At 52.4% G+C, this 27610-nt stretch overlaps 11 protein-coding genes across 11 annotated transcripts; 7 read left to right on the top strand and 4 right to left on the bottom strand.

The window, feature by feature from the left end:
• Positions 1 to 1754: 1754 nt before the first annotated feature.
• On the top strand, positions 1755 to 3182 carry An14g06870 (uncharacterized protein; the record flags this gene model as incomplete). Its single annotated transcript, XM_001401273.3, has 4 exons — positions 1755 to 1784; positions 1865 to 2095; positions 2200 to 2533; positions 2587 to 3182. 4 exons carry the CDS (start codon positions 1755 to 1757, stop codon positions 3180 to 3182), a joined length of 1191 nt encoding a protein of 396 aa, XP_001401310.1.
• Positions 3183 to 3636: 454 nt separating this feature from the next.
• On the bottom strand, positions 3637 to 7966 carry An14g06880 (uncharacterized protein; the record flags this gene model as incomplete). The annotated part of the gene is made up of 8 exons (XM_059744381.1): positions 3637 to 4074; positions 4150 to 4416; positions 4602 to 4653; positions 4718 to 6390; positions 6450 to 6990; positions 7161 to 7324; positions 7400 to 7566; positions 7756 to 7966. The coding sequence occupies 8 exons, from the start codon at positions 7964 to 7966 to the stop codon at positions 3637 to 3639; spliced, it is 3513 nt and encodes a 1170-aa protein (XP_059604703.1).
• A 1283-nt stretch (positions 7967 to 9249) lies between these two features.
• Positions 9250 to 10945, bottom strand: An14g06890 (uncharacterized protein; the record flags this gene model as incomplete). The annotated part of the gene is given in 4 exon segments (XM_059744382.1): positions 9250 to 10345; positions 10398 to 10583; positions 10636 to 10775; positions 10822 to 10945. Coding segments are annotated over 4 exon segments (1546 nt in total), but the record flags the coding sequence as incomplete, so codon positions are not given.
• A 937-nt stretch (positions 10946 to 11882) lies between these two features.
• Positions 11883 to 12559, top strand: An14g06900 (uncharacterized protein; the record flags this gene model as incomplete). The annotated part of the gene is made up of 2 exons (XM_001401276.3): positions 11883 to 12441; positions 12519 to 12559. 2 exons carry the CDS (start codon positions 11883 to 11885, stop codon positions 12557 to 12559), a joined length of 600 nt encoding a protein of 199 aa, XP_001401313.3.
• Positions 12560 to 12793: 234 nt separating this feature from the next.
• An14g06910 (uncharacterized protein) lies at positions 12794 to 13471 on the bottom strand (the record flags this gene model as incomplete). The annotated part of the gene is made up of 1 exon (XM_001401277.1): positions 12794 to 13471. The coding sequence occupies one exon, from the start codon at positions 13469 to 13471 to the stop codon at positions 12794 to 12796; it is 678 nt and encodes a 225-aa protein (XP_001401314.1).
• A 1158-nt stretch (positions 13472 to 14629) lies between these two features.
• Positions 14630 to 15594, top strand: An14g06920 (uncharacterized protein; the record flags this gene model as incomplete). Its single annotated transcript, XM_001401278.1, has 2 exons — positions 14630 to 14881; positions 14944 to 15594. The coding sequence occupies 2 exons, from the start codon at positions 14630 to 14632 to the stop codon at positions 15592 to 15594; spliced, it is 903 nt and encodes a 300-aa protein (XP_001401315.1).
• A 208-nt stretch (positions 15595 to 15802) lies between these two features.
• An14g06930 (uncharacterized protein) lies at positions 15803 to 17066 on the bottom strand (the record flags this gene model as incomplete). The annotated part of the gene is made up of 4 exons (XM_001401279.1): positions 15803 to 16110; positions 16174 to 16311; positions 16371 to 16739; positions 16814 to 17066. 4 exons carry the CDS (start codon positions 17064 to 17066, stop codon positions 15803 to 15805), a joined length of 1068 nt encoding a protein of 355 aa, XP_001401316.1.
• Positions 17067 to 18071: 1005 nt separating this feature from the next.
• On the top strand, positions 18072 to 21116 carry An14g06940 (uncharacterized protein; the record flags this gene model as incomplete). Its single annotated transcript, XM_059744383.1, has 8 exons — positions 18072 to 18295; positions 18367 to 18640; positions 18691 to 18776; positions 18857 to 19230; positions 19471 to 19590; positions 19650 to 19934; positions 20002 to 20448; positions 20689 to 21116. The coding sequence occupies 8 exons, from the start codon at positions 18072 to 18074 to the stop codon at positions 21114 to 21116; spliced, it is 2238 nt and encodes a 745-aa protein (XP_059604705.1).
• Positions 21117 to 21281: 165 nt separating this feature from the next.
• Positions 21282 to 23296, top strand: An14g06950 (uncharacterized protein; the record flags this gene model as incomplete). Its single annotated transcript, XM_001401281.3, has 7 exons — positions 21282 to 21333; positions 21395 to 21555; positions 21623 to 22036; positions 22090 to 22219; positions 22288 to 22533; positions 22632 to 22679; positions 22731 to 23296. 7 exons carry the CDS (start codon positions 21282 to 21284, stop codon positions 23294 to 23296), a joined length of 1617 nt encoding a protein of 538 aa, XP_001401318.1.
• A 780-nt stretch (positions 23297 to 24076) lies between these two features.
• On the top strand, positions 24077 to 24845 carry An14g06960 (hypothetical protein; the record flags this gene model as incomplete). Its single annotated transcript, XM_001401282.1, has 3 exons — positions 24077 to 24205; positions 24264 to 24421; positions 24476 to 24845. 3 exons carry the CDS (start codon positions 24077 to 24079, stop codon positions 24843 to 24845), a joined length of 657 nt encoding a protein of 218 aa, XP_001401319.1.
• Positions 24846 to 25176: 331 nt separating this feature from the next.
• On the top strand, positions 25177 to 27009 carry An14g06970 (uncharacterized protein; the record flags this gene model as incomplete). Its single annotated transcript, XM_001401283.1, has 1 exon — positions 25177 to 27009. The coding sequence occupies one exon, from the start codon at positions 25177 to 25179 to the stop codon at positions 27007 to 27009; it is 1833 nt and encodes a 610-aa protein (XP_001401320.1).
• Between the last annotated feature and the right edge of the window lie 601 nt (positions 27010 to 27610).

Here is a 27610-nt window from a genome sequence, read left to right on the forward strand (position 1 = left end):
GAGCAGCAGCATGGCCAGCATCGCGTGATGTGTATGTACATAGGGCGTTCTGTCTTGGGTCGTCATGCTGTGTTCCTAGATTTGGCATCCCATTTGGATAAAATAGTTTGAATAGATTTCGTGTTGGCCAGAGTCAGCATGTGCCTGGTGTCGGAGTATGATATATGATGCAATCATCAAGCAGCCTTGGGAATACCATGTCGCATCATGGATGGCGGGAGAGAGACGCGGACGCGCGAGAACCTCACCGGACACAGTATGGGGAAATGAACAGTTGATGAGTGTCAAACTAGACGAGCCGCCCAGGGCAGGATGTGGATACAATGGAGCTTATAAAAGTAATTGGGGAAGCTACTACGCGAACTAGCCAGTGGTCCCATGTTAATCGAGCTAAGTATGATGGCGGCAGTGCGGCATTGCTTTTCTTCCGCCGGATGCATGAGCTCGGGATGCAACGCGTCGTGTTTGGTGCCGATGGAACAGTCCATACACGATCCGGTGTAGAGAAAGTAAACAACGAGACTTAGTCAACGATTTCCCTGAAAAGGGACGACAGCAATCCGGCTCTTTATTTTGCAGTCAAAGGAAACGAATTTTCTTGTCTACTGTACGGAGCTTTGTACATAAACCTAACCTAACCAAGGATGATCATGTTGCAGCAGGGCTCCGACGCGTCGCAGCTGTAACGTCATCACCACACTGCAAAGACACAACACCGATCAGGCTGTAAGCCCCCACTCGGGTCAGCTCAGCCAGCAGGATCTAGAATCAAGTGGGAAAGGAGAAGCAAGGATCCTCTATTATTGGGGTCCAAACATCCGTAAATCCGTGGTGGGTGCGGGACAGCTGCCAATGTGCATGAAGGAAGCCGACGCGACGCGTTCAGCACAGACTCTCTTGGCCGTCGGAGCAACCCAACTCGGGGTCGGTGATCCAAAAATTTCTGTTCAGCTCGGATTAAGCCGAGTGGAGATTGCGGATGAGCTCGGCTTATTGATGATGTCGTAAAGAGTACCTAAGCAGCTGCAGGAACTGGTAAGCATGTAAGGTACGGTATGAGTGGGCTAGGAGATGGACACGAAGACAAGTATCAAACAACTGGCATTATTTGGTAGGAAGGACTATCAGTTCTTATAAAATATATACTGGGTAGGGAATAGAGACATAGATTGAACATATTGACAGGATCGATCGAGGGGTTCAGAGATGGGAGTTCGATCAGATAAGATAGTAGCTGGTTACGAGACGCGACTAGTCACTGACTACTAAGGCAGGCATCGACATGCTCCGTACCTGCTCTCCAGGCACCCGCTTCTCTAGGAATGTGGAGAGGACCATTATGGAAACCTGCTGCAAGGTCTTGCAGCTAATGATACGGTAATGATGGATCAGTGGAGATCGCAACACCGGATGAGAACCCAGCCGGTGGTGTGATAGCGCCGTGGGAAGTCATTGTGGATGGAGGCTGAGACGTGATGGACGCGCCGAACATCAACAACCCGCCCGGATCAATAGTTGTTCCCGCCAGCCACCGGGGCAAAAGTCGCGCCAAGTCACGTGCGACGTGACTCGCCCGTCGCGCTAAGGATCACGTCCTCGTCTGCCGGCGAGTATTTCTTGTCGTCTCGCCCTCCCTCGCTGCAGCTCTTTTTCTTCACATCCCACCACCAGCTCAGTCTATAGGAGTGTTTCTGTGTCTGTGTGATCAATTCCTCTTCTACTTTTATCTCTTTCACTCACACACACCCAACACAATGTCTGTACAACTCACTCCCTCCAAGCAGGTATGTGATGTCACGTCTCTCGCCTCCCACTTTCGACGCGTAATTAAAGGCAGATAAGCTAACACGCGTTGCTTCCATAGGCTGCTTCCTCCCTCGAGAACCTCAAGATGAGCGACTCGCCTGTCAAGAAGCTCAATTTCGGTGGCAAGGAGAACGCGCCTGCCGCCGTTGACGTGACTGCCGACAAGCCCGTCGAGAAGCCCGTCGAAGCCCCCAAGGTTGCGCCCGGTATCAAGGAGATGGAGGCCAGCGAGCCTCTGCTTCAGGAAAATCCCCACCGTTTCGTCCTTTTCCCCATCAAGTACCATGAGGTGAGTGACACGTCCGTTACGCGTCACGCGTAAAGTGGAATTTTGCGCTTCCCGCCCCGCAACAATTGGCATGTGCGCTAACGCCGCATTCTCGCACCCTACAGATCTGGCAGATGTACAAGAAGGCCGAGGCCTCTTTCTGGACCGCCGAGGAAATTGATCTGTCCAAGGATTTGCACGACTGGCACAACCGCCTGAACGACGACGAGCGCTACTTCATCTCCCACGTTCTCGCGTTCTTCGCTGCCTCCGATGGCATTGTCAACGAGAACCTTGTCGAGCGCTTCAGCGGCGAGGTCCAGGTTCCCGAGGCTCGTTGCTTCTACGGATTCCAGATCATGATGGAGAACATCCACTCCGAGACCTACTCTCTCCTGATTGATACCTACATCAAGGAGCCCAAGCAGCGCACCTACCTCTTCGACGCTATTGATACTAGTATGTACCTCCAACCGGGGTTGTGATTGGTCAATGGATGCTAACCGCTGCAGTCCCCTGCATTGCCAAGAAGGCCGATTGGGCCATTAAGTGGATCCAGGACAGGGAGTCGACCTTCGCTCAGCGTCTCGTTGCTTTCGCTGCCGTTGAGGGTATCTTCTTCTCCGGTTCCTTCGCTTCCATCTTCTGGCTCAAGAAGCGTGGTCTCATGCCTGGTCTCACCTTCTCCAACGAGCTCATCTCTCGTGACGAGGGTCTGCACACCGACTTCGCTTGCCTGCTGTTCTCCCACCTGAACAACCGCCCCAGCAAACAGGTTGTTGAAGACATCATCGTCGAGGCCGTCGGCATTGAGCAGGAGTTCCTGACTGACGCTCTGCCCGTTGCTCTGCTGGGCATGAACTCCAAGCTGATGTGTCAGTACATCGAGTTTGTCGCGGACCGCCTGCTGGTGGCCCTCGGCAACAAGAAGTACTACAACGCCACCAACCCCTTCGACTTCATGGAGTCGATCTCGCTGGCGGGTAAGACCAACTTCTTCGAGAAGCGGGTAGGTGACTACCAGAAGGCTGGTGTCATGGCCAGCACGAAGAAGGAAGAGGAGGTCAAGACCAACAGCAACGGCCTCAGCTTCGATGAAGACTTCTAAACACCGAAAAAATGATGCCACTATACCCGGTTGTTGGCACCAGCCACGATATGTTTGATTCTGGGTGTTTACGAGGATATTTGATTATACGCATGGGATTGGCGTTCATTGGATGGGATTGATTCTTTTCCTTTTTCTTATAATGTTAATGCTTGACTCTTGTATTTAGAGAAATGTACATTGGATATTTTCTATATTGACTATTTCTGATAATCCGTAGATCACCTAGGATACTTCGTACTTATACCATTCAAATGTCCTAACTTCAAGAAAACATGTGAATGCAAGCGATTAAATAGATACGGATATCTCCCAGCTATGATCATGAACATGAATCCTCACCACCAAACCTTTATATAAAATAAAAATAAATATGCACACCTCAAGAAACAGAAAGTAATGAATAAATAGCCAGCTAGAGAGGAAAAAAGAAATAGATAGATAAATCAATTAATCACCTCTTCCCCTTCCCCCCCTTCTTCTTCCCTTTCCCTCCCTTCCCAGCACCACCAGCATTACTACTATCCCCAGCTACCACCGTCTGCCCCTCTCCATTCCCACCAGCAGCACCAGCAGGAGGAGCAAGAGCATCCCCCATCTCCACATCCGCAGGAGCAGCAGCAGCAGTAGGATTACTCAATCCCAACCCCTCAACATCAGCCCCGGCCGCCAACTTCCCCAACGAGGTGATCAACCGGCCCACCTCGGCGCCCTTGTTCGTGCGGTATTTCAAACAGATGCCTGATCCCGGGTGATAGGTTTTGAGTTCGAGCGTGGCGATGCGGGGCTTGGGTTCGGTGTCTTCTGTTGAGGTGGGTGGTTGTTGTTGCTGTTGTTTTGTGGATGTGGAGGTGGATGTTGTGCGCGGGAATGAGTATTTTGTTGTGATTCTCTGCAGAAACCAGTGTTAGTATCAATTTGGTAGTAGATGTTTTGTTGAGAGACTCGGGGTAAGGGAATCATGTACCGTGTCTGGGTAGGCTTGGAGGAGGAGAGAGGATTGTTCGAGGTAGGATTGGGAGGTTGGGAGGTATGGCATTTTGGCGGGTTTAGATTCCCTCTGAGTGGGGAGGTATAAGATCGAGGATCGGTTTGGTTGAAGAGACGAGGGTGTGAGGGTGGAGGAATGTGTGGTAGGAAGGTGGGTGTGATCTGAAGCTGTAATTATTTCTGGTGTTTTGCGGCGCCCGCTCGGAGGTGGAAGTTCAGAGTTGGTGGTTAGGTGGTGGTTTAGCTAGCGGGCGGTGTGTGTGCCGCAGCCCGTTTGACAGCTTGAACAAACCTATCGGTTTACTTAGTATGCTACAGCTTGACATACTACTCTAATAACTATTAATGGTCCAATTCGATCGTTATTCGTCAGTCGTCCCTCGTATAGTTATGCCTACTGTTATCCTGTAGGCTATTGTACATACATACACAGCTAATTACATGCTCATATACATCAATCATCCCATATCCAAAACTCGTCCTAATCCAACATCATATACACTGTGCATCAGCTGATAGGTCGTGCGCATCGCACACACACTAACCGCTGCTTTCCATTCCTCGCTTTCGTCGCTCGGAAATTCGTCCCTCGGCAATTATCGCACTTCAACACCTCGCCGTCTTCCCCGTCCCCGTTGGACGACGCATAGTCGCTGCTCAGCGCGCTGCCCAGGCTCATTTGGCGCTCCCCCGGCACCGACAGTCGATTCGGAGTGAGGAGTCCGTTGCCCTCGGTTCGCTTGCGGCTCTGCACCGTCATCGCATCGTGCGCGATTTTGTTGTAGAACGCGTAGCTCTGCTCCCCTTGTAGCCAGAGCGGGTTATCCTTGTCTCCGCCCTTGGGGAACCAGGTGGACCCGGCGCCGCGCTGCGGGCTGTCCACTGCAACACCGTTGTGCCCATTGCGAGTGGTGTCTGCGCTGGACCGTCGACTGTCCATGGAGTTTTTATATGCGGAGGGCGTCGGGGAAGTCGTATAGATGGAGCGCGAATCGGGTCGTGCTCCCGTCGAGACTCGTCCTGGGCTGGCGTAGCCCGGCAGAGTGTCACGCAGTGACTTGTGGGGAGACGGGCTGCGGGTGCGCGGCGTACGCATGCCCGAGCGGTTGCCATGTCGAATAACAGAGTTGCGCCATGAAATGATGCGGTCCGACGGCGTCGTCTTCATCGAATCCTTGCCGATGGAGGAGGCAATACTGTGGCGCGCCGAGTTGGTGCGTCGCAGGATGCGTCGCGAGATCGTGGAATGCGTGTCCCAGCTGTCGTAGCGCCGTTTCTGATAGGCGCAGTCTTGTCGCAAGACCTTGATCTTCCCGGCGTAGTCCGCCACGACGAGGATATTTCCATCTGGGTGTGTCGAGCGCGACATGAACGTCGGAGAGTCTTGCGCGAGCTTGCTGGCGGCCGACATGCGGTTCGCTCGTCCGTTCTCCTTGTCGGCCTGACTGACGAGCGTCACGGGAGGCGGATTGCAGATATCATAGATGGGATCCTCGGAGAATCCTAGGACTTGTTTGGCGCGGCTGGGCGCCATGATGGCGGCCGTCACCAGGGCGGATTGCGTATCGAAGACCTCCACAGCCCGTTTGTCGGCGTCTTTCTCCACGGGCCCCACCGGCCAGACATAGGTGCGGCGATCCTCACTGCCGCAGATGATATGTTTCCCGTCATTGCTGAATGAGGCGCGGATCTGGCTGCACGTGTTCTCGTTCCCTCGGTATTTGGCCTCGAGCGTGCGGTCGCGAAAGTTGTAGAGTCGAATGCGGGAGTCGTTGCTGGTGATTAGCAGTTTGACGTCGCCGTGGGGGTCGCCATGTGGCAACGACATGGTGTCAATTCCGGTGATTTTGCTGCCCTTGGCGTTGCGACCGCGAGCCGAGCGCACATGGATCTGTCCAACCGCCTTGAGGCCATCTGTCTCGTAGATATTGCACAGTCCGTTCAGACTGCCCGAGATCGAATGTCGTCCGTCCGGCGTGAATGCCACCGCTGTAATCATGTCGGGGACCGTGGCCACGAAGGCCACGCTCTTGTCCGGAATACTCCAGAGTCGCAGTTTCGTATCCAGCGACCCAGCCAGGAAGAACCGGTCGTCGCGCGGGTGGAACTGGATGGAGGTGACGAAATCGCTGTGTTGGAAGCAGCACAGACACTCGGGTCGGCTGACATGCCACAGCCGGACGGTCTTGTCCATGGAGGAGGAAAGCAGGAAATTGTTCTGTCGCCCGCATTAGTGATGCTACGCATTGCACCGCCTATAGTCAGTTTTCATGGTACCTTGCTCCAGCTGAGATCCAGGATACTGCCGGTGTGGCCCTCGTACACCTGGATCGGTTGGGGTTTGAACACTTGCGCGTTTAGTCGTGGCGCATCGTCGTCGCTCTCCGGCTCACTGGGGCTGCGATCCTCCGGCGATGCCACGACCTGCCAGACGCGCACCTTGCGGTCCTGCCCGGCGGCAGCCATGTATTTGCCATCATTGGAAAACACCAGGGCCCAGATGGCTTTGCCCGTATATCTCTCATTCTGCGGGCCGGCTGTGGAGACTGCGTCATGGTCCGAGACGCTGGCCGAGTCGTCGGCGCCGTCCAGCTCCTGAGCCAGGAAGACCCGGTTAAACGTCTTCTCCTTCTTGTAGTGTGCGCGCACGCGGATGTATTTCGGCGGGGGAGGGAATCGCGGTACGAAGCCTATGGGCTGAGCGGCAGCGTCGGGATCCATGCGGCTGGTTTCGGGTTCAGAGACATCGTCCTCGTCGTCCGGGAACTGGGCCTTCTTCTTGCCAGGGATGATTCGACTCAGGAAGGACACTCCTTTCCTATGAGGCAGGCCCACCGAGTTAGCTATTTAGGTTCCTGGGGCACAAACTGCATGGGACAAGAAGCAACGAGCGACGGGTGACACAATGCGGGGTCACGCCGTCAGCCTCGGGGAGTTGGGGGGAAACATTGGCTGACTCGGAGCCGGGGGAGGCCAGCTGGCGCTTACTTCTTCTCCTTCGAAGGCTTCGTATGCAGCGCAGTCTCTCCGCGAGCAGAGCCATGGTCCAACGAGGCGCGTGGGTCGCTGCCGCCCAGCTCCGCCTCGGTGGAGGCTCTTCCTAACAGCTTCAACGGGATGGTTTTTTGGGTGTTGGTTCTTTTAATGATATGCTATCGCGACGCACAGAGTCAATCAACCCGCTGGTGCGATTCCAGAGACACACAGTGACACGGTATGAGCCTTACTTGAGACAGGGGATCGATGGCGCTCGAGTCGGCGCTGGACTGGGCAAACGTCGGGGAGGAGGCGAGATTCTTGACGGAGCCGTTGCTGGCAGCCGGAAGGGCGCGGGAATCCTTTCTGGCATGCTGCTGGTATCCGTTTGACGTAGCGGTCACATCGGAGGCGGAACCTGCACAGGATAATCCCCCCGGAGCGGAGGAATAGTAAGCCAACGATGCTCACAATTGGGATTTGATCGATCGGGTCCGATCGGAGGGTGTGGAAAGAAGATGACTGGCCAGCGCGACCGGGCGAGACAGCGGGAGGCAGAGGAAGAAGTCATGTAGTAGTACTAGTATGAGCTGAAATTGGGACGTACCGATAGGAAAACTTTGTGAAGAGCGGAGGAAACTGGGATTGGGAGAGCTGGGGCTGTGATCGCCGCGATTGAAGATGGTCGGACTATTGGAGGCGGAGGTGGACAAGTCGTGATGAATGATGCTGGAAGACGAGGCGTTGGTGGTGATGATGGCGGGCACGGTCGAGGCCCGCGATGGCCCTTCTTGCTCGTCGCGCATTCCCTCCGCCATGGCTCGGGTGTCGCCGGGAATGGCGCATGGGAAGTGAGTGGTGGAGGTCAGACCCAGGAGAGACAAAGAAGATGTGGAGGAGAATGGGATCTCTCCAGATAGAAAATACGAGAGAGAAGTAGAAGAGAGGGAAACGGAAAAGGGAAGAAGAGGAAGGAAGCCAGATTGCGGCGGAGGACGCGGAGATTGGGATTAAGGATGGAGATGGAGATTTGAGATGGAGACACACTAACTCGGACACCGGTTATTAATATCCGAAATATCCACCAGGGATGACATCAAGCAGGGTCTGAAGTTAGTTAGTTAACTTCTTGGTAATTAGTTTTAGTTAATTAGTAGTGTCTAGCCTTCTTTCCACCTCGTTTCAAGATGGAGGAGACCAACTGACGAAACCCTGGGTCGGATGGGAGGGCCGGTCTGTGGTTCTTTTCGCGGTCTGTGCGAGTCGAGGAACGGAGAAGAAGAAGAAGAAAAACCGTTGTTTGCATGCATGCATCATCTCCAAAGCTTGACTTTTCTTTCCAATCTGCATCTGGTGGATATGGTATGACATATCTTGTTGTAGTACTCGGGTTTGGGCCATCATGGCTGGATTCCCCCCTTTCCACATGGCTGGCATTGGTGTAACCACTAGTACATTCTTATCATGACTGTTACTTCTTGGTATATGACTATAACTAACTATATATCAATACGAACTCCATCCGACTTGAGTCAGTTGTTGCTGTTGTCTTTCTCCCCCCTCCGGCCAAGCTTAATCGACCGCAGGCCAATGAATGGAAAGCCGTTGGTCGCACTGCTCGGCTGGCCTTCCTGAAGTGACTGTCTTTTAAGGTCTGGTCAGAAAGTATCTCGGATTCCTCCACCAATCGCTTCTTTTTCTTTATCCTCAGGGTCTCCTTTCTTGTCTTACTTTCTTGGGGTTGCAGTCGCATCGCATGCGTCCTTCCCCTCCCCAGAGTTTATTCAACTTATACCCGACCATAACACCCGAGTGGCTATGCATTATTCCCCATGATTCGTGTTGTTCTACTCTTGATCTACTAGTCTCACAACAACCCCCACGTGGTTCATGATACAACATACAAAGTAGAAAAGATGGGATCAGTTGCACCACCATCATCGCCCATCGATGGTGGCCCACTTGCTTTATGCTTCTATCGCCAACTCCGACTTTCCCCGTTCCTGTATCGCTTGCACCTCGATTTCCTCGTCCTCCTCCTTCGCATACGCTACCTGATAAACCGTGTACCACGGTCGTTGGAACAGTCCATCCAGTGCCTCTAGCGATCGGCCCGTTGTGTCCTGTGCGCTGTCAGACCCCCGCCGTTACGTCTCTCCCTTCTTCCATCGTCATATCGGGGAGTTGGTTCACTTACTGGCATCGCAAAGAACACGTACACCAGCGACACAAGGCAGATGCACGCAAAAAATGCAAAGGCTCCCCACTCCTCCATCACTTCTAGCAAGTCGGGGCGTCGCGCGCGTGCACCCAAACGCGAACAGCCAGTGCCCCGCCATCCCCATCGACAAGGCCAGCGATCGGATCCGGATGGGAAAGATCTCCGATCCGATCAGGAAGGGCATCGAGAACCATCCGATCACCCACCCAACCCCATGCACAAAGATGGCGGCGATCGCCGCCTTCGAGGCCTGCGTCGCGCTGGCCGCGTGCAGGAGGGTCGTCGTCGACATCTCTCGGGATATCCCAAGATAACAAGCGAGATATACCAACGTCAGGATCTGGAGGGTGATTCCCGCCATAAGAGACCGCCGTCGGCCTACAAAATCCACCACTACAAGTGAGAAGATCAGCAAGGTGGTGAATTTGACCACGGCATAGACGCCCGTGGTTAGGGACAAGGTATCCCCAGACGTGCCCAGGTATCCCAAGATTGTCGGTAAATATTGCGTGATGGCATTGCCTCCGGACCATTGCGAAAACAGATGTGCCAGCATCACTAGGCAGAACCGACGCCGGTTCTCCACCGGGACAAACGTCTCCTTGAATAGGTCCCATTGTGAGGTGCCCGTGGCCGCTTCCCTCTCCTGCAGGATCTGGAATTCCATGACAGCAATTTCTGCGACTACGGTTGGGTGGCTCGGGGGCAAGTGGCGGAGCTTTGCAAGTACCGCTACTGCCTGAGTTCGCCTGCCCACATACAGCAGCCACCGGGGAGATTCTTCACAGATCAGGAGTCCCAGTCCCCAGACTGCTGCAGGGAGCAGTTGGATCAAGGTGGGGAACATCCACTGCATATCTGTTCCATCGTAGTTTTTGGTAATGCCATAGTTGATAAAGAACCCAAAAACGACCCCTAGTTGCTGGCATGCGGCAAATTGAACTGCGAGGAGCCCGCGGATGGTCTTAGGGGCTACCTGCAACAAAGTCAGTCTGTTCCCAGTCCCCATTCAAGCATCATTTAGGCACCTCGGAAATATACATCGGTGGGGTCACAGTCAAGCCGCCCACCCCGAGACCCGCGATCAGTCTCGATGCGTACAGTCCGGACAGGTTTCCATTACAGAGGCCCTGTCCCAAGACTCCAGAGACATATACTAGGGTCGATAGCCGCATCGTCCACCGCCGCCCAATTCGATCATTGAAAGGTAAACACTACAGTAGCTGTTAACCCGACATATATCTACCTTCTGAGTAGATAGCTTACTAGCAGACAGCCCAAGGTCATTCCAGCCGTGAACATGGACACAATCCAACCTTTGGTATTGGCATATTCGTCGGGGGATTGCTGGCCGAGCCCGAATTTGATCCGAAACCGAGATTGCACGACCAACGATGCGATATTCGCTGCGAAGATCAGCACCCTGCATGACATATGATCTTCACTATCTACCTTCATCGAACCCCCTACTGATGCCGGAGAGCGCAAAAATGGCAATGTTCATCAACAAATACCAGTTAAAGACCCCCCGAGGGGAGTCCCGGATGGCCTGTCGGGTTTCCGCAACGAGCCCCATGGTTGACTTCCTACCATGACGGGCCCCGTCAGTGAGCTTATATACCCAACCGAAGCCACTCAGTCTGGCTGGTTCTGCGACAAAATCGCGCAGGGTCGCGGTGTGGCGGAAAAATATTTCATGACCCCTCCAGCGACGGTTTAAAGTAAGGAGCTCTCCCTCACGGAGGCCATCGTGCGTTGGTATGTGCTATAGCCGAGTTTACCAGGGTCTAGACGGCACTGGGCTAGATTGACAGGTTCTGTCGGCGCACACCATCGGGACTCCGCATTCCATGGGGGTGCTTTGTGTGACTCGGACGTGCACGATAGGGGGTATAATTGTTGATATGGCATAGAGTTACATTGCGGGCTCGAGTCCGAGTTGCATTCTGCGCCAGCGAATCCAGTCCAACTGGAAATCACGGCCTTTTACAGGCTTTTGCCGGTGGTCTTGTTGCGTTGGATGCTGGAAAACCCTGTCCTCCCTGCCGCGGATGCAAGGGTTAGAAGTGCTTGGTGTAGATATGGAGTGCCAACCGGGTTTGCAAGGTTACAAAGCCGGATACCACTATCGACCGGTAGCAGCCGATAGAAGCTTCTATGCCCGGGATGTTTGATGCTTGGTTTTCGCTTACTGTAACAGATGTGTTGCATGGACATCATCTGCCCACTCGATACCTCGGCTAGAATAGGATGTCTAGCAGATATTCCTGTTATGGTGGACTGTCGATAACTCAACTAACTTAAAGCATCCATATCACTTATCATAGATGTGCATAAGCATGTCTGGCACGTTGAAACCCCGAGATCGACCGGTGGTCTATTCTTAGCTGTCGGCGCTTAACCCATGCTTCCCCGTCGTCGATCCCCCATCGTCAATTCCCCGCTACACTCAACCTCTCCCTCTCCCTCCTATTCCCACATTCTACGGAGTACTATCCCTCAATATTCTCAGAATGTCCGCTCCAGACAACCAAGCTAATCCTCCCCCTCCACCCCCACCACCATCAGACCCTCGCACCAAAATATCTCCATTCGTACGGAACCTCCGAACCGCCCCGCCCCGTTCCCTCGCTGTCTCCCAACCACCTCCTCCACCCACCACAGCAGCCCCAACAGGCCCATACTTTCTCTACGGCACGTTAATGGATCCATACATGCTAAGAGATATACTAGCCTTGAACTCAGATCAAGATATCGATCTACGACCTGCATATATAACAGGCTACGCTTGTAAATTGTGGGGACAGTATCCGGCTCTAGTACCGGATGACACTTCTACCTCGGTGGTCAAAGGTGTCGTGTATCATGTGCCTTCTGTGGAGGATGGAGTGAAGTTGGCAAATTATGAGACGGGGTGGTATCGGGCTGAGTCTTGTGAGGTCGTGTATACGGATGGGGAGGAGCCAGGGAGGGAGGGTGGACATTTATTTGTGTTTGTGGGAGATGAGGGGGAGTTGAGTGAGGGTGTGTTTGATCTCAGGGTCTGGCTAGCGAGGATGGGGAGGAAGGCGGGTAAGTGAGGTTGGACAGGCTGGAAATGGAGACAAGTCAGTTATCTGTCCCCGATATGTCAACGAGAGATATCATAGTACCTAAAACAATGTCGGTCGTGGCATCTGATGCCCAGTAGTCAAACCTGCATTTACACGCTTCGTCATCCTGATACGTAAATGCTCCAGCTGAAATCTAGAGAATATTGTCTCTTTTGTGAAAATAAGAAGCTCAATCCAGAGAATCAGTCCGGTGTCCATGTGTCTCAGGGAATATTGTACTTTGACTCTTTCCAATTATCATACATCAGTGCTATATCTAATCATGTTCTAGTGTATTCTCTTCATATATGTACATATCTAACTACAGCAAATCACAACAGCGATTTAGCAGGCGCCGCCGGCGCCAACAAAGGCACCAGATCAGGATCACCCTTCTCCATGGCGCGCTTGTACGCCGGACGCTGTCCAATACGCTCCAGATAGCGCACGATATGAGGATACTCATCCAGACTGTAGGGAACAAACAGCCGCAGGGTCGTCAAATGGAATACCGACACGCAGTCTGCTGCAGTGAACTCCTCACCAGCCAAGTATGTGTTCTTAGCTAGGTGCTGGTCCATCTCCTCACAGGTCGTTTTCACCCGTGACTCGGACATCTTGTAAACAGCGTCCTCTTCGGATGGGGTACCGCGCATCCGACTGAACAGCATGCCCATGAAGGATGGCATTGTCGATCCTTGGGCCCGGTGCAGCCAGAAGACGTAGTCTGCGTACTTGGGGTGGTCGGGGGTCAAGACTAGACGGCCCTTTCCGTATTTAGCCAGGATGTATTCGATAATGGCCATGGTCTCGCCCAAGACGACGCCGTTGTCTTCAATGATGGGGGCAGTGCCGGACCAGTGGAGCTGGCGGTACTCATCTGGGGCCATGAGAGTGGGCGGTTGGCGGTTGTAGCATTTGAGAGTGTAGGGAATCTCGAGCTCCTCGCAGAGCCAGGTGATTCTCTCGGATTGAGAGAGGCGGAGATGATGGACTGTGAGACCGGACATGGTTGGGATTTGGGGGGGGGGGGTTATGCTGCTAGAGTTTTGGACAGGTAGTGTGGCCGGGATGCCGAAGGTTGGGATATCCGGAAATGGGCTCCATGGGTGTATTTATCTACATGTAACTTGGGGGACTCTCGTTGATTCATCGGAAGCCGGGTGTTTCTGCTTAGTGTTAAGCTCCGGTCGGTTTGTCTGTTGCCGAATATCCGGCCGGAAACTTGAAGACAAAGTGGATCCAATCGAATGATCGAGGATTTATGCATAAACCAAGATCCACTTCATTATGCCGTTGCTTGATATACCTATATGGTAAGCCCGGATTATCATTGATTATCGTAGCAACCGTGATAGATAACTGTATATGCCCCATGATCGAGTCGTTTGGAACTCAACGTCTCTATGTTCCACCCGGAATGCTGTGGGTCACTTCTTCGGTCTCCGTGAGGAGTGATTCGGGGCCAGTTAGCCACGGCACAACTTGAGATGGCTCAATCGTTGCACAGCACATATTCACCGTTGCAAGCTGTCTTGCGATCGCACAAATGGCGGCCAGTATGCTCGTAAAATGGTGGGAAGAGTTGGGCGGGCAGCGCAGGTGCCATACTCTGGTGGTTTGTACTTTGGGCGGAATGGTGTTGAAAATCGATTTATTTTTAGAATTCACACTTGACATCTGCTGGTCTGAGCTATTCTGATCAATGGCATAGGATTGTGGGTGACTTGTCAGATGCGATGGGTGCACGAGAAGCAGAGGAAGGATTAAGCATCGGGCTTGACCTCAAAGCCGAGCGGGTGGCGCTTTAGTCATCTCGGGGCTGGGAGCCACTCCGATCAATCAACCCTCTCTTGACAACCAATCGATTACAGATCTGATCTGTCAGTTTAGGGAATGATGATAAGACCGAAGCCCGAGAAGCTGATTAAAATCATTGTAGATGATGCTCATGATTATGCGAAGATGGTTGTAGAAGACGCATTGGTTTACATCATGCCGTGTCCGTCTGCGTCTTTCCCTACCTTATATATACCACCGTGGAAGCTCTACTACCGTCCAGCGGGACATCAGTTCAGCAACAGTTATTTACTACTTACTACTAGTAGATCACTCAGTGATAGTACCACCAAGATCACACGCATCCACTACTCAACACATCCACCACCATGAACGCGGTTCTCATAACAGGCGCGACCGGCAAACAGGGAGGTTCTCTCATTCGAAACCTCGTCTCCCGAAACTCTTCCTTGGAGATCTTAGCCGTCACGCGAGACTCCTCTTCCGCTTCAGCTCAACGGCTGAAACAGTTGTCTTCCAACATCAAACTGGTAGAAGGCAACTTGGACAACCCGGCAGAGATTTTTCGCAATGCGCGCGCCCAGACATCGTCTCCGATTTGGGGTGTCTTTAGTGTCCAGGTGGGGATTCCCAGCTTTTCCAATCACCATCACAATGATCAAATACTGATTGACTCTACTAGGTGGCCATCGGCAGCAATGTCGACGAGGAAGCACAGGGAAAGAAATTGGTCGATGAAGCCCTTAAGCAAAAAGTGAAGTACTTCGTCTACAGCTCTGTGGACCGTGGCGGGGAGCGTTCCTGGGACAACCCGACCGATGTCCCTCACTTTCTGAGGAAGCATCACATTGAGCATCACCTGGTGGATAAGGCTAAAGGAACTGAAATGGACTGGGCGATCCTGCGCCCCGTGGCATTCATGGACAACATGGTCCCTGGCTTCCTGGGCAAGGTCTTTGCGACAGCCTGGAAAATGGCACTTAAGGGCAAATCCCTTCAGGTGGTCGCTGTCAGTGACATCGGTCACTTTGGCGCAGAAGCTTTCCTTAACCCTGATGAGTACAAGGGCCGGGCGATCTCGTTGGCGGGAGATGATTTGACGTTCGATCAATTGGCACAGGTGTTCCAGCAGAGGACGGGTCAGCGGATACCCATGACCTTCCAGTTCGTGTGTTCCTTGCTGTTAACCGCTGTCAAGGATATGGGGTATATGTACAGGTGGTTCCATGATGAAGGATATCAGGTTGATATTGGCGCGCTAAAGAAGAAGCATCCCGGATTGAAGAACTTTGGGGATTGGCTCGAGCAGGAGAGTGATTTTGTCAAGCGGTAGATGATGTTGATGCGTGTTTTGTTTTGCAGGAAGACTTAATGTTTGATGCTGTGTGTATGCTTAACTATGCACGTGTTTTGAGCGACCTAATATAGTCATTGATTCACTATGATCTGGTTCTTATAGGTACGAAAGGGCTCGATTGTGTGTGCGAATGCCACTATCGTGCTTTCCTTTGAGAGGAACAATTCCTGACAGGAAGTAACTCTCAAACCAGACCATATGCATTAGCCACAATAATCTCCTTTAGACTACTCCACCCAGGCTTGCCCATCTCTTTCAGTAGATCTTCCGACCGCTTCGAAGGTCTAACGTCTAACAAGTCCGCGTCCTTATCCCGGGCAGGCAGATCTGTCGGCAACTCGCGGTTAGGAAATATTCCTCGATAGATGGTAGCCAAATCGTTCCAGAAGAACGGCCAGCCATACGCGAACAGGCGTTCATTTTGGACGGTAGGATTGGTCAAAGCCGCGACATGTAGAAGTGCGACATCTTCAATGCCCACACAGTACCCTCCTGCAGGGTGAATTAGCCGGCATCCTCGTAATGGTTGGGGTTACGGATATGGTTCATGCGTACCATCTGGGACAGTGGCGTTCACGTGCTGAGAAACTGAGGCCCATTCATTCTTGATGATAGCTGCTGGCCATAGTAGTGTGGAAGGAAAGCCTTGGTGTTGTGGATCGAGAGAGGCACCGTAGCACAACGAGGGTAGAACTGGACAATATGATTTAGTGTGTTGGAAGAATATCCTGTGCACGGAGAGATGTGCATACCGGTATTTGTCACGAACCCAGGCTTGTGCTCTTTCACCCATTCCCAGACTCCTTGCTCGCCCAAGGCCTTGCTTGCGCTGTATATGTCGAATCCCCGTCTCCATTCCTCAGGAGACCCCGTTTTGGCTCGTTGTATGGCAGTTTCATTCCAAGTTTCTGACGTGATCACGGTCTTGCCATTCAGATCATCGAGGCTCATTGTGTTAGCCGCTTGGCAGGAGGAGGTGTAGACAAAGCGCTTCACGCTGGGCTCAGCGGCCGCGGAGGCAAGAATATTGTAATCCAATTGTTTGATGGAATTGAATACCTCCTCTGGACCATCGTTTGGACCAGCAAAAATGGTTACTACATGTGCTACTCCTGACATGCCTATAAATTGCACGGTTAAGCATTAGCGTTTGACCAGTGAGATATCCGTAGGAGATGATATGGTGTGTACGGACCTTTCATCGCTTCGTCAAAAGCACCCGGACGCTGTATGTCTTGGATTTGGACCAGCTCAAAGCTGTCAGTTCCATACTTGTGACGGAAATGATCTCCGAGCCATTGGTGCCTCTGCGCATTCCGTACGGTTCCCCTCACACGGTACCCGCGACTAAGCAGCCGATCGGCCACATTGGATCCAACCAAGCTATTCGCTCCCGTAACCAGGACCCATGATCCGTGAGGGATAGCTGATGTTTCGGATACAGTCATTGTAGGGATGATCCTTAGGGGTGATTCTTTTGTAATGGTGTAACGATGACCACGTGCATATCAGCGGCGATCGGGGAACATCTGGCTGTTAAAGTAGCTCAGATGCCACATAGTGCGGTGAAAATGGGCTCCACCCAGTGCTTCGAGAGAGAGCTCATTACTGCATGGTGTGGCAGTAGTGCAGCTGCGATAGCTCCACTGGTAGCCATAAACACAGACACTCATCTCATGTCTGCCTGTCTTATGGAGCCCGCTTTACCGTTTTCAGAGGAATTGACGAGACTCCGAGACGGGAAGCATATGATTGTATCCACCCACAAGCCCATCGGAGGAGAGAGACCGGGGAGACTAGCGTTATTGGAGACATTGAATGAACGGTGAGTTTCGGGCGATCATTTGAGTTCGGTGTCCATTCGTATCCACCAGGACACCGCTCCTTCTGGACGTCTAGGTACCACCAGCATGATCTATTCCAAAGTTAGCTTAAGCAGGTTGACTCGGGAGACAGTGGCGTGAGTGGATGTTGCTTTCGGGAAGTGACAATGTGTCTCGGAGATTAGGGTTCATGCCTGCTTGCTTCGATCAATTTCCCAGTAAACCGAGTAAAAAGAGCTCCCTGAAAGTCGTTTCTCGGAGGCATATACAATATGCCCTTTTTTGCTCCACGTAGTCATGGGTTCGGCGAAGATGGCGGCGGGTTATTTCAGTTCATCCAAGGCACGACGGGATAGCGCGCACAGGCCCTATATGAAGATAATTCATGTTTGGTATTCCAACGAGATGTCTGTTGTGCTTATTGCTATTGCTTATATAGATAGTAGTTGCCTGTTGGTGTGACTGCGAGGGGGCAACAGGGATGAGTCAAGCGGACTAAGAACCCGCTAAATACTTAGTGAGTTAGTGACGAGTCGATCGAGTAGCAAAGTGACTCCGATTTGACCCCGACTTCTTCCCCGCAAAGCACCTCCTCGCCCAAATCCACCTCCCCAAAAAGGCTCATCCACCATGTCCGAAACGGTCCCGGAACTACGCTTCCGATCGGGAAATGTCCCAACGCGCTATTTCAAGGCATGTCGCTGGTGCCGCAAGCAAAAAATGCGTTGTGATGCCCGCAATCAGGTCCCTTGCGCCCGGTGTCGCGCCGTTGGCCGCGACTGCATCCTAGACCCGGTTGAGAGTGCAAGGCGACAAAGTACCCGGCGGTCATCCCCGGCTAATCGCCCGGTGAGGTACAAGAGAATATACCTCACTTTGAGCCCCTACAAGATGGAACGAGACTAATATATAGTTTGGAACACAGGCGACAACAAGCAAGGTCGCCTTGGACCGAACCACACGGGTTCGGGAGTCCTTCTCCTCGAGAACAGGATTTTTCTACATCCACCACTGTACAAGATGTCCCAATCACTGCCTCGCTCGATTCACTGCCAGAGTCTACTGCTGCAGCGGATTTGAGTTCACCCGGAACAGCTGAGCGACATGCACCGGAGCACCAGCAGTTGAGTCCGAATGACATGATCGCCCCAGTTTCCGTGATGCACTCCATGTCTGTCAATTTGCTCGGATCAAGCAGTGTGAGTGATTTGATATTAACCATCAACAAAACGTCGTTAATAGCTCGCAGATCTTCATGGACAACTCCAGCAAAGCAGACCCTAAAAGCGATATTATCGCGCGTGGGATCATCAGTGAAGAGCGTGCACGGGTGATGTATGACCGGTAGGGCAATTCCTAGAAATCGGAAATCCACTGGATCATTGCTAACCGACTGTAAGCTTCATGGGTGGCAGTAAGAACTTCCTGGCACTGTTTGATCCCATTCGGGACACCTTCGATTCGGTCCGCTCTCGCTCCCTCTTCTGCTTTTCGGTCATCATCTACCTCGCCAGTCGGGCCGTGATGGACTTGCGGAGTGACACCCATCTTCAGCGTGTTCTTCAAGACGAAGCGCAGAGACTGGCGGAGGATAGTTTCTTCGAACGCCCAACCAAAGTTGAAACTGTACAAGGGATGATCCTGCTGGCTGCCTATTCTGAGAAAACCTGGTTCTCGACCGCACTCATCTTGCGTACCGCCCTCGATTCCGGGCTCGAGAAATCTCTAGATGCCTTACTGTCCCAGGAAGACGTACCGCGCAGTTCTTTATCCGCTTCCATGGAAGACCGTAAGTTAGTGTGGCAGACAAGGACTTGGTTGATCAGCTTCACCCTGGAACTAGACGTGGCATCTGGGACAGGCCGCAAGTCACGGATCGATGCAGTGGACACGATGAAATTGCGCAAGTTCCTCGAGTATCCACTATCCTTACCTTGTGATATGCGCACAATCTCAATCATAGAGATCCACCAGCTCCGAAGTACTACTATCTCCCCGGAAGACCGACTATTTGCTGACCAAAGTCCAGGCCAATCGCGCATGTCCATCGAAAACGCCAAGACGGTTGACGAGATCGTATTGGTTGAGCTGCCTGCGGTCATGACAAGACTGCAGACTTGGTGGAACACATGGGATGAAATCCATGGCAGTAAGTGCTAAGATACAAACGAAGAGCGTCAGTCACTGACCAGTAGCATCAACTTGTAGACAACGCCTTTCATGCTGGTGCATTCCAGCGCTGTAGTTTGAAGTTGATGTTGAACTACGCCCGAATCTTCGTTCTATGTGCCTCCCTAGCTCGCATTCAGAAACTCCCATCCGGTGCTGCCGAGCCCAACCAGGAGTCAACAGGTGACAAGGATGTCTCACATTTGTGGCGCGCTCTCGCTACGACCATCATGGATCAATTGGACTGCTTCATCCAAGAAAGCGCCTACCGCTGCCAGCTCACGTGGGCTCCTACCTACCCAGCCTTGACCCTTGCCTTCGTCAGTAAGTAGCACGAGACCCCGAACGTGGGAGCACGTTCTATGTCGATGGGGCCAGCTAACACGAAAAGCAACTTTCGCTCTCCGGATCGCTCGATGGCGTCCGGACTTGATCGACCAGGACCTCCTGCTTGAAAGGGCCCAACTGATCTGCGATTTTCTCAAGCAGCCGCCCTATCCGGATATCCATCGTACTGTGTCCATCTTTGTCAACTACGGTCGCGCACTAGTCGCTAGCCAACGGGGGCATGGGGAATACTGTGCAGATGTGATAAAGCCCTCGGAGCAGACCAATGGGCAATTCTCATTAGGTAGGGGGGCATACGGAGTCCCGGTGGATGTGTCAACATCTTCAGGGATGCCATCCGAACAGGTGAACTACCCGGCAGACGCAATGACCCCTCAGCCAGAAAAGGAACGTGGTGCCGCTGGGGTACCCAATGCTGAAAGGACCGCGCCTGGCAGACAGCTTCCTGCTAGACTGCCGGGGCCCATGGAAGCTCCTAATTGGTCGATGTGTAACCCCATTGCCGATTCATTCGGCTTGTTCGAAGAGGAGCAGAACGACATCTTTGCTTCTTGCCAATGATGCCGTCAATTCCTCAATAGACCAGTCGTATGGCAGTGACGGGCTACCGATGGGAGAGCTATGTCCTTCATTCATTAGGAACGTGTCAATAGACGTGTAAGCTGGGTACGCCATCGGGAATTCGACACATTCGGTGTCAAACCATAGACTACACGAGGCGAGCAACTAGGTATGCTTGTCGACGCTAAAAGTAGAAAGATAGCTCGAAAATGCGGTAAGGACCTTTCAGGGGGATATGTGCGGTGCTCGCATTGCCGAAGCCAGCCTGCCATCACGCACCCAGCAGGAAAATTGGCGCATAACATGCCGCTTGCTGATCAATCCCCGATGGGAAATGTTGGATCTGATCCACCGAGCTTGGGCAGACTCACCCAGGACAGACTTTTCCTTTCAATGAAAGATGGCGTGGCCTTGAAGCCAGTTTTGAACCCGGCTCCTGATCGGCGCCGTCTCCGGGATGCTCTGTGGCCCCGGTGCCGGACCGGCCCCGATGCTGCAGTTGCAGAAGATGAAGATTCAAGACTGCTCATTGGACCACGAAGATCTACTGGTGGTCCAGATTGTGGTGGACTCTTGTCGCCAAAGACCTTCAGATAACTAACTAGTCGGACATCTTGGATTATTCAGTGACTCATTTCCTATGGTGAGGGCCTTAAAGGCCTTTAAAGCCCACACGTCTCGACAACAATTGAAGAAGACTCCGGAAAGTTCAGTTTGAAAGGGGCTCAGTCTGCTGTGCTACACGACGCGCAAGCCTCAGCCATGGCTACAGAACGCTGTTTCACTGTCCCCATCGGAGAGATCGACCATTCCGGTATGACCTCATCGACGCCTGTCCCTTGCATAGCTAACCCTATCTACCTATCCCCTGATAGACCCAAATTGGAACCGGAGGAAAGATGCCATTCCCTCCACCATCGTGATAGGAAAAATGTGGGCGGACGGTGAAGGATACAGATTCACCCGGTTGACGGAAGATCAAGTCCTTGTGGACTTTGATCATGAGTCTGCGAAAAATCCGGTCAATTGGACTCATGTGAGTGTGATCAAATTAACAGGTTATGAACAGATCAAGCTAACAGCAAGCCATCTGTGACAATTAGAGAAAGAAAATGTACACCGTCCTCACAGCACTCTTTCTGGTGCTCAACTCTGGAATATCGTCCTCTTTACCCAGCAATGTCGTTCCAGCTATGATGCGCGAATTCAATGTCACAGGTGACCCGCAGAAGGTTCTCCCCACCGCTGTCTTTCTTATTGGATATGTCGTGGGTCCCTTGTTCTTCAGTCCATTGAGCGAGACAATAGGGAGAAGGCCCGTTCTACTTTGGAGCTTCACCGTGTTTCTTTTAGCCACGATAGCGTGTACCTTCGCCCCGAATTGGCCAGCGATGTTGGTATTTCGATTCCTATGCGGAGCCATGGGGGCCGCTCCCCAAACCGTGGTAGGTGGAGTCTACGCTGATATGTTTGAGACTCCACGTGCTCGGGGCCGAGTCATGGCATTTTATATGGCGGTAAGCTGTCTCACACAGTGTATTTGAAGGAAAGGCGTCTAATAACCACTTAGGCGGCGAGCTTTGGTCCGATTGTTGGCCCTATTATTTCCGGCTGCAGCGCGCAGTACGGCTGGCGATGGTCATTCCGCATCGATCTTATCCTTGTTGGCTGTAGCTGGCTTAGTTCGCTTTTCCTGCCAGGTGCGTGAGCGACACAGCGTTGTCATCTGCCCTGTTGATGTTCCCAAGGAAGCTAACGTCTAGAGCAGAGACATTTAGTCGGGTTATTGTCAAGAAGCATGTCGCCTTACTAAACAAGCAGTCATCCGCCCATAGCTATGTCTCTCAGCGAGAGTTGCAGAGTGCCGCAGTTCAATGTACCTTGAAAGAGACTCTGACGAGACCCATCACCATGATGTTCACTGAGCCGATTATCCTTTTCACTGGAATATATTTGGCTTTTGCTTATGGGCTTATTTTCTTTTGCTTCCAGGCCTACCCTATAATCTTTGAAGGTACTTACCCTCTCGTACTTCCTCTGTCAAGAGAACGGACCAACGAGCTTTGCGCTTTGCGCTGTACGTGTGAAGGTTTGCTGACTCTGGCGACGCAGGTACCTACGGTTTCAATGTCAAGCAAACATCGCTGTGCTATCTACCCAGTAAGTGCCCATCGAGAAGAAACCGTCATGAATTCCCACTAAGTCCATTAGTTGGAATTGGTGCAGCATCCTCTGGCCTTGTCTCACTGTACTACGACGTCATCTATGAGCGAGCCAAAGCGCAAGGGAAGAAATGGACGACCATTCCGGAGCTACAGCGACTCCCGGTAGCCTGCATTGGCGGACCATGTCTCACCATTAGTCTTTTTTGGCTAGGATGGACCGCCAACCCGCAGATTTACTGGCTGGTGCCGGTGCTCTCGGGTCTGTTCTTTGGCTTCGGATACCAGATTATCTTCATTTCGCTGTTGACCTATGTCACCGATGCGTATAAGATCTATTCTGCCAGTGCTTTAGCAGCTTCTGTGATCACGCGGAGTATTCTGGGTGCCGTCTTCCCCTTGGCAGCTGATCCGATGTATTCAGCGCTTGGCGTCGGATGGGGGACATCGGTCCTGGGCTTTGCAAGCATGGCCTGCATTCCCATTCCACTGGCCTTCCTCTATGCCGGAGAGTGGATCCGCAAGAGAAGCACATTCTGCCAGCAGCTGCTGAAAGATGACAGCGCCACAGAAGATAACCACGTCACACGCCCTGTGACTCCGGAAGCCGTTTGAATTACTCGTGTCACCCAAGCGGGTGTCTGTCTCTTCTCCGCCATCTACCCATTGTGGGATATATACCTACGCATATTCCCGAAAACGCTTGTTGAGATCTCTGATCTTACGCCTACGCTCAAAACAGCCCAGATCTAGTGGCTATATCTTCTCGACATGACTTCCAAGCAGTGTCATCCTCCAATCAAAACATTCGACTTTCATTTTTCACCTTTTTCTTCGAACAAAATCACTAATCTTAAGACTAATATCGACGACAGTCTGTCCTTGCACAAATGTTCCACAGCAACCGTTGGGGTTTGCGCTAAGGATGCATGGAGGTTTCTGGTTATGGATAATGGATTTCGGTAGCATAGAATTAACGGCCTAATGTGACAGATAGACCTAGATGACCTAATGCATATTTACTTAGCCTGACTGCATGTACTGTCTAATACATATGCTTTTCTATTGATGATCGCCAGTCTGTGGTTGTAATAAAATAATTCACATGGCTCGGAGCTCGTCTAACAAGGAGCATTGGGTGTTTCACAGTGTCATGCCAGTGTCACCTGTTTAAATGTCAGCAGATTTCCTGCAACTTTGAGGCCGTGCAAGTGTTGTCTGACCCCAAAATTGCGAATAAACTTGCATCAGAAAGGTGAACTCGTATGGCCTTTCTTCTTTATCTCTTCTTCCCCGCTATAGTGCCCGTACTCTTCTCGTCTCAGATTCCCTATCATCATTTGAGAAACTGCGTCAATCCACGATCTTAGACCTAAGACACTGTCGAGATTGGCCATGAGGCTCGCAGCTTCTCTCGTCATATGTCTGGCTACGTTAGTATGCGCCCGAGAATGGGTGACGACCACGGAAATTGAATCTCAGCGGTTAGACGAAGATGACGAGGCTGCTTCCAGCATGGAAGAGGTTAGTTCTATAAGAGGGGAAGTGATTATCAGAAGCACAGCTCATGACGACTGTCTAGATTGGCGTTGAAACAGGATACAGCATTACTTGTTACGACAGCACTCGGATTCCGGCATGCGATGTGGCCGAGGTGATCACCCTCCTTCCTGCTGGACCACAGACTACTAGTATTCACGATGGAATGATAGTTGTTGATGGAGATGAGCTGCTATATTCGTGAGTGTTGTGCCCGTGTCTAAGCCATTCAGTCTAACTGTTAGAGACTTGTAGTACCCAGATGACGGCACAACCCATTGAGGAGGAGCACAGCTCATCTATACCCGACACAGTGACTGCGGAAACCACAGCTGAAGCATCTGACATCGAGGTCACCATGTCGTGGAGTAGCTCCAGTCTGCCTGCCTCCACACATATGATGAGTCGAACAACATCCGGATCAGTTAGTAGCACCCTAAGTGCTGGGCCTGGTGTGGAAAGTGTTCAGGGCAGTATGAGTCTTATGACTACTCAGAGTCGTGCGTCGAGTACCTCCCTAACCAGCTCGTCGGCACGCAGCACTGGGGCGGCACCAATAGCGACGGGGGAGCTGGCTATGATGGCTGGTGCCGCCGCGATGGTGTTGTTGGTTGCTGTCCTGTGAGGGGTATTTTGTGGGGTTGTGATATTGAGGCATAAGTTGTTATGAGAGCACAAATATGTATCAAGAAAGTGGCGGGCAGTGGGGAAAGCTGCCGGCCAACTAATAACAATACACATGACTGACTTTGGCTCTCCACATCTTCAAACCATAATCGAAATGTCACTGCGTAGACTGACTCTACCATGCAACTTAACGCACAGCTGGTCTTTAACGCCGGTTGCCGATCGGGCAATCGGCAATACCACCCCGCAGCATCACAGCCACCCTCTATAAGTGAAGTCCAACCTACTACTCCCTACTGTCCTCCCCACATGTATATCTCACACTAATAATGACACCTGCACAGCTACACCCAAGCTTCTCAGATCGAACCGATTTCGAGAACGCCTCTCGAGGCTGGATTGGGTCTCTCGAGCCCGGCATCATCCGAGCAGCCGATGGCCAACCCGTCTACAACAACGACGCCTACCACTTCCTGCAGGGATCAGAATGTCCCAAAACAGCAAACCCAAAGCTATGGAGACAGGGCCAATTGGCATCCATGCAGGGACTCTTCCAGGTCGTCCCGGGGATCTACCAGATCCGCGGCCTGGACCTCGCCAACATGACCGTGGTCGAAGGCACCGAGGGACTCATCGTCATTGATCCTCTAACTTCCGTGGAATGCGCTGCTGCTGCCCTGGCACTGTATAGGAAGCACCGTGGCAATAGACCCGTTACGGGGGTAATATACTCTCATTCCCATATAGACCACTTTGGCGGAGCGCAGGGTGTGCTTCCTGCCTCTGACGCAGTCCGAACGAGCCCCATCCCGATTGTCGCGCCAGAGGGGTTCGTAGAAGAAGCCCTGAGTGAGAATATGTACGTTGGTCCGGCTATGCGTCGTCGCGCGCAATACATGTACGGAGCCCAGTTACCCAAGGCTGCGGACGGTCAGATTGGCTGCGGCATCGGCATGACCGTGTCGATGGGAACAAACTCGTTCGTGCCTCCAAACACTATTGTCACCTCGACTGGCGAAGAACGAATCATAGATGGCGTCCGCATACAATTCCAACTCGTGCCCGAGACGGAAGCGCCAGCGGAGATGAACTTTTATTTCCCTGATCACCGCGCGCTGTATATTGCCGAGTGTGCAACGCACAGTCTGCATAACATCATCACGCTGCGCGGGGCTCTGGTGCGCGATGCGAAAGCCTGGGCGCGGTATTTGGATGAGTCGCTGGTCCTATTTGGCCAGGAGTCAGACGTGTTATTTGCGGGTCATAATTGGCCGACATGGGGCTCAACGCAGATCGAGCAGTTGCTGTCCGAGCAGCGAGATCTATATGCCTATCTACATGACCAGACCGTGCGGATGATGAACCAGGGTCTCACAGGCATTGAGATCGCCGAGACCCTGACCCTCCCGCCGGCGCTGCAGACTGCATGGCATGCGCAGGGGTTCTACGGGTCGGTCAGTCACAACGTCAAGGGAATTTACCAGCGGTACATGGGATGGTTCGACGGGAACCCAGCACATCTATGGGAATATCCGCCCGTCGAGAACGCAAAGCGCTACATTGCCTGTATGGGGGGCATTGACGAAGTGGTCCGCAAGGCAGAAGGTTTCGCGCAAGACGGAGATCTCCGTTTCGCCGCGACGCTGCTGGGACATGCAGTTGCATTTGATGCAAAGCATGAGCAGGCCAGACGCACGCTGGCATCGGTGTTCGAGCAGTTAGGGTTCGGAGCGGAGAACGCGACCTGGCGGAATTTCTACCTCTCCGCGGCGCGCGACTTGCGCGGGGAGCACCAGCCGCCAAATACAAATAAACTACCGTCGAGGACCCAGAGTCGCCAATTGAACCCACGCCAGTCGGTGGAGCAGTGGCTAACTCTGCTGGCGGTCCGGCTGAATGGACCAGCCGCGGCGAGCGAGGCATTTGCCCTCGATGTGCATGTGACAGATGAGAAGCAGTGGTGGAGACTGATGGTTAGCAACGGTGTTTTAACTAGCAGGAAAACCTCCGATCGGACGGCTATTCAAGGCAAGACAACTTTTACAATGTCTCTTACGAAGCAGCGACTGTGCGAAATCCTGAGCGGCAATGCAGATCTTGGCGACGTCGAACAGGAGGGCGATGAAGCATGGCTCCACCGATTTCTGTCTTTGACAGCGTGATCCGGCAGTTAAGCTGCCCGGCCTATCAAACAGAAACCCCTTGGATAAATCATCATCCAGGCTCAAAAGGTCTGCTCAAAGGGCTTGCTGTTTGTGGTGGACCAATTGTTTTCGTTTCACCATCCCGTGTCTGAGAAAGCCCTAAGCAAGTCGTCGCAAGCGAAGAGAAAAAAACTGAGCCGCTAAGAGTCGCGAGGCGAAAACGTTGAGAACGTGGAAAGTGTTGAAGTTTAAATTTGTTCCAGAACAGACTAAGCGCCGAACCATCGGCCGAAGAAATGAAACTAGACTTTAGTCGGCGAGGGATCAACTCGTGGAGATTGACGGTGCATCTGCATTTTGCAGATGTCAGGGAGAAAAGTCCTCCGGTGATCTTACGACGGCGTGGATGTTTATCTTGATCGTAGAGGCTGATAATCAATGTTCAATAAACACCTTCCTTGATTTTTCCAGACTTCTCCAGCCAGTGTTCCACCATCAGACACACCTCTGTTTGGCCGTTTTTGTTGGGAATTCCCCCCACTGCGAACGGGCGGATCCGTGGAACTGGCCTCGACTTTGTCCGTTTTCCGCACGCCGCTAGTCCTTCCCCCCTTGTCTA

The sequence above is a fragment of the Aspergillus niger genome, assembly GCF_000002855.4.
Source record: "Aspergillus niger supercontig An14".
NCBI lineage: Eukaryota > Fungi > Ascomycota > Eurotiomycetes > Eurotiales > Aspergillaceae > Aspergillus > Aspergillus niger.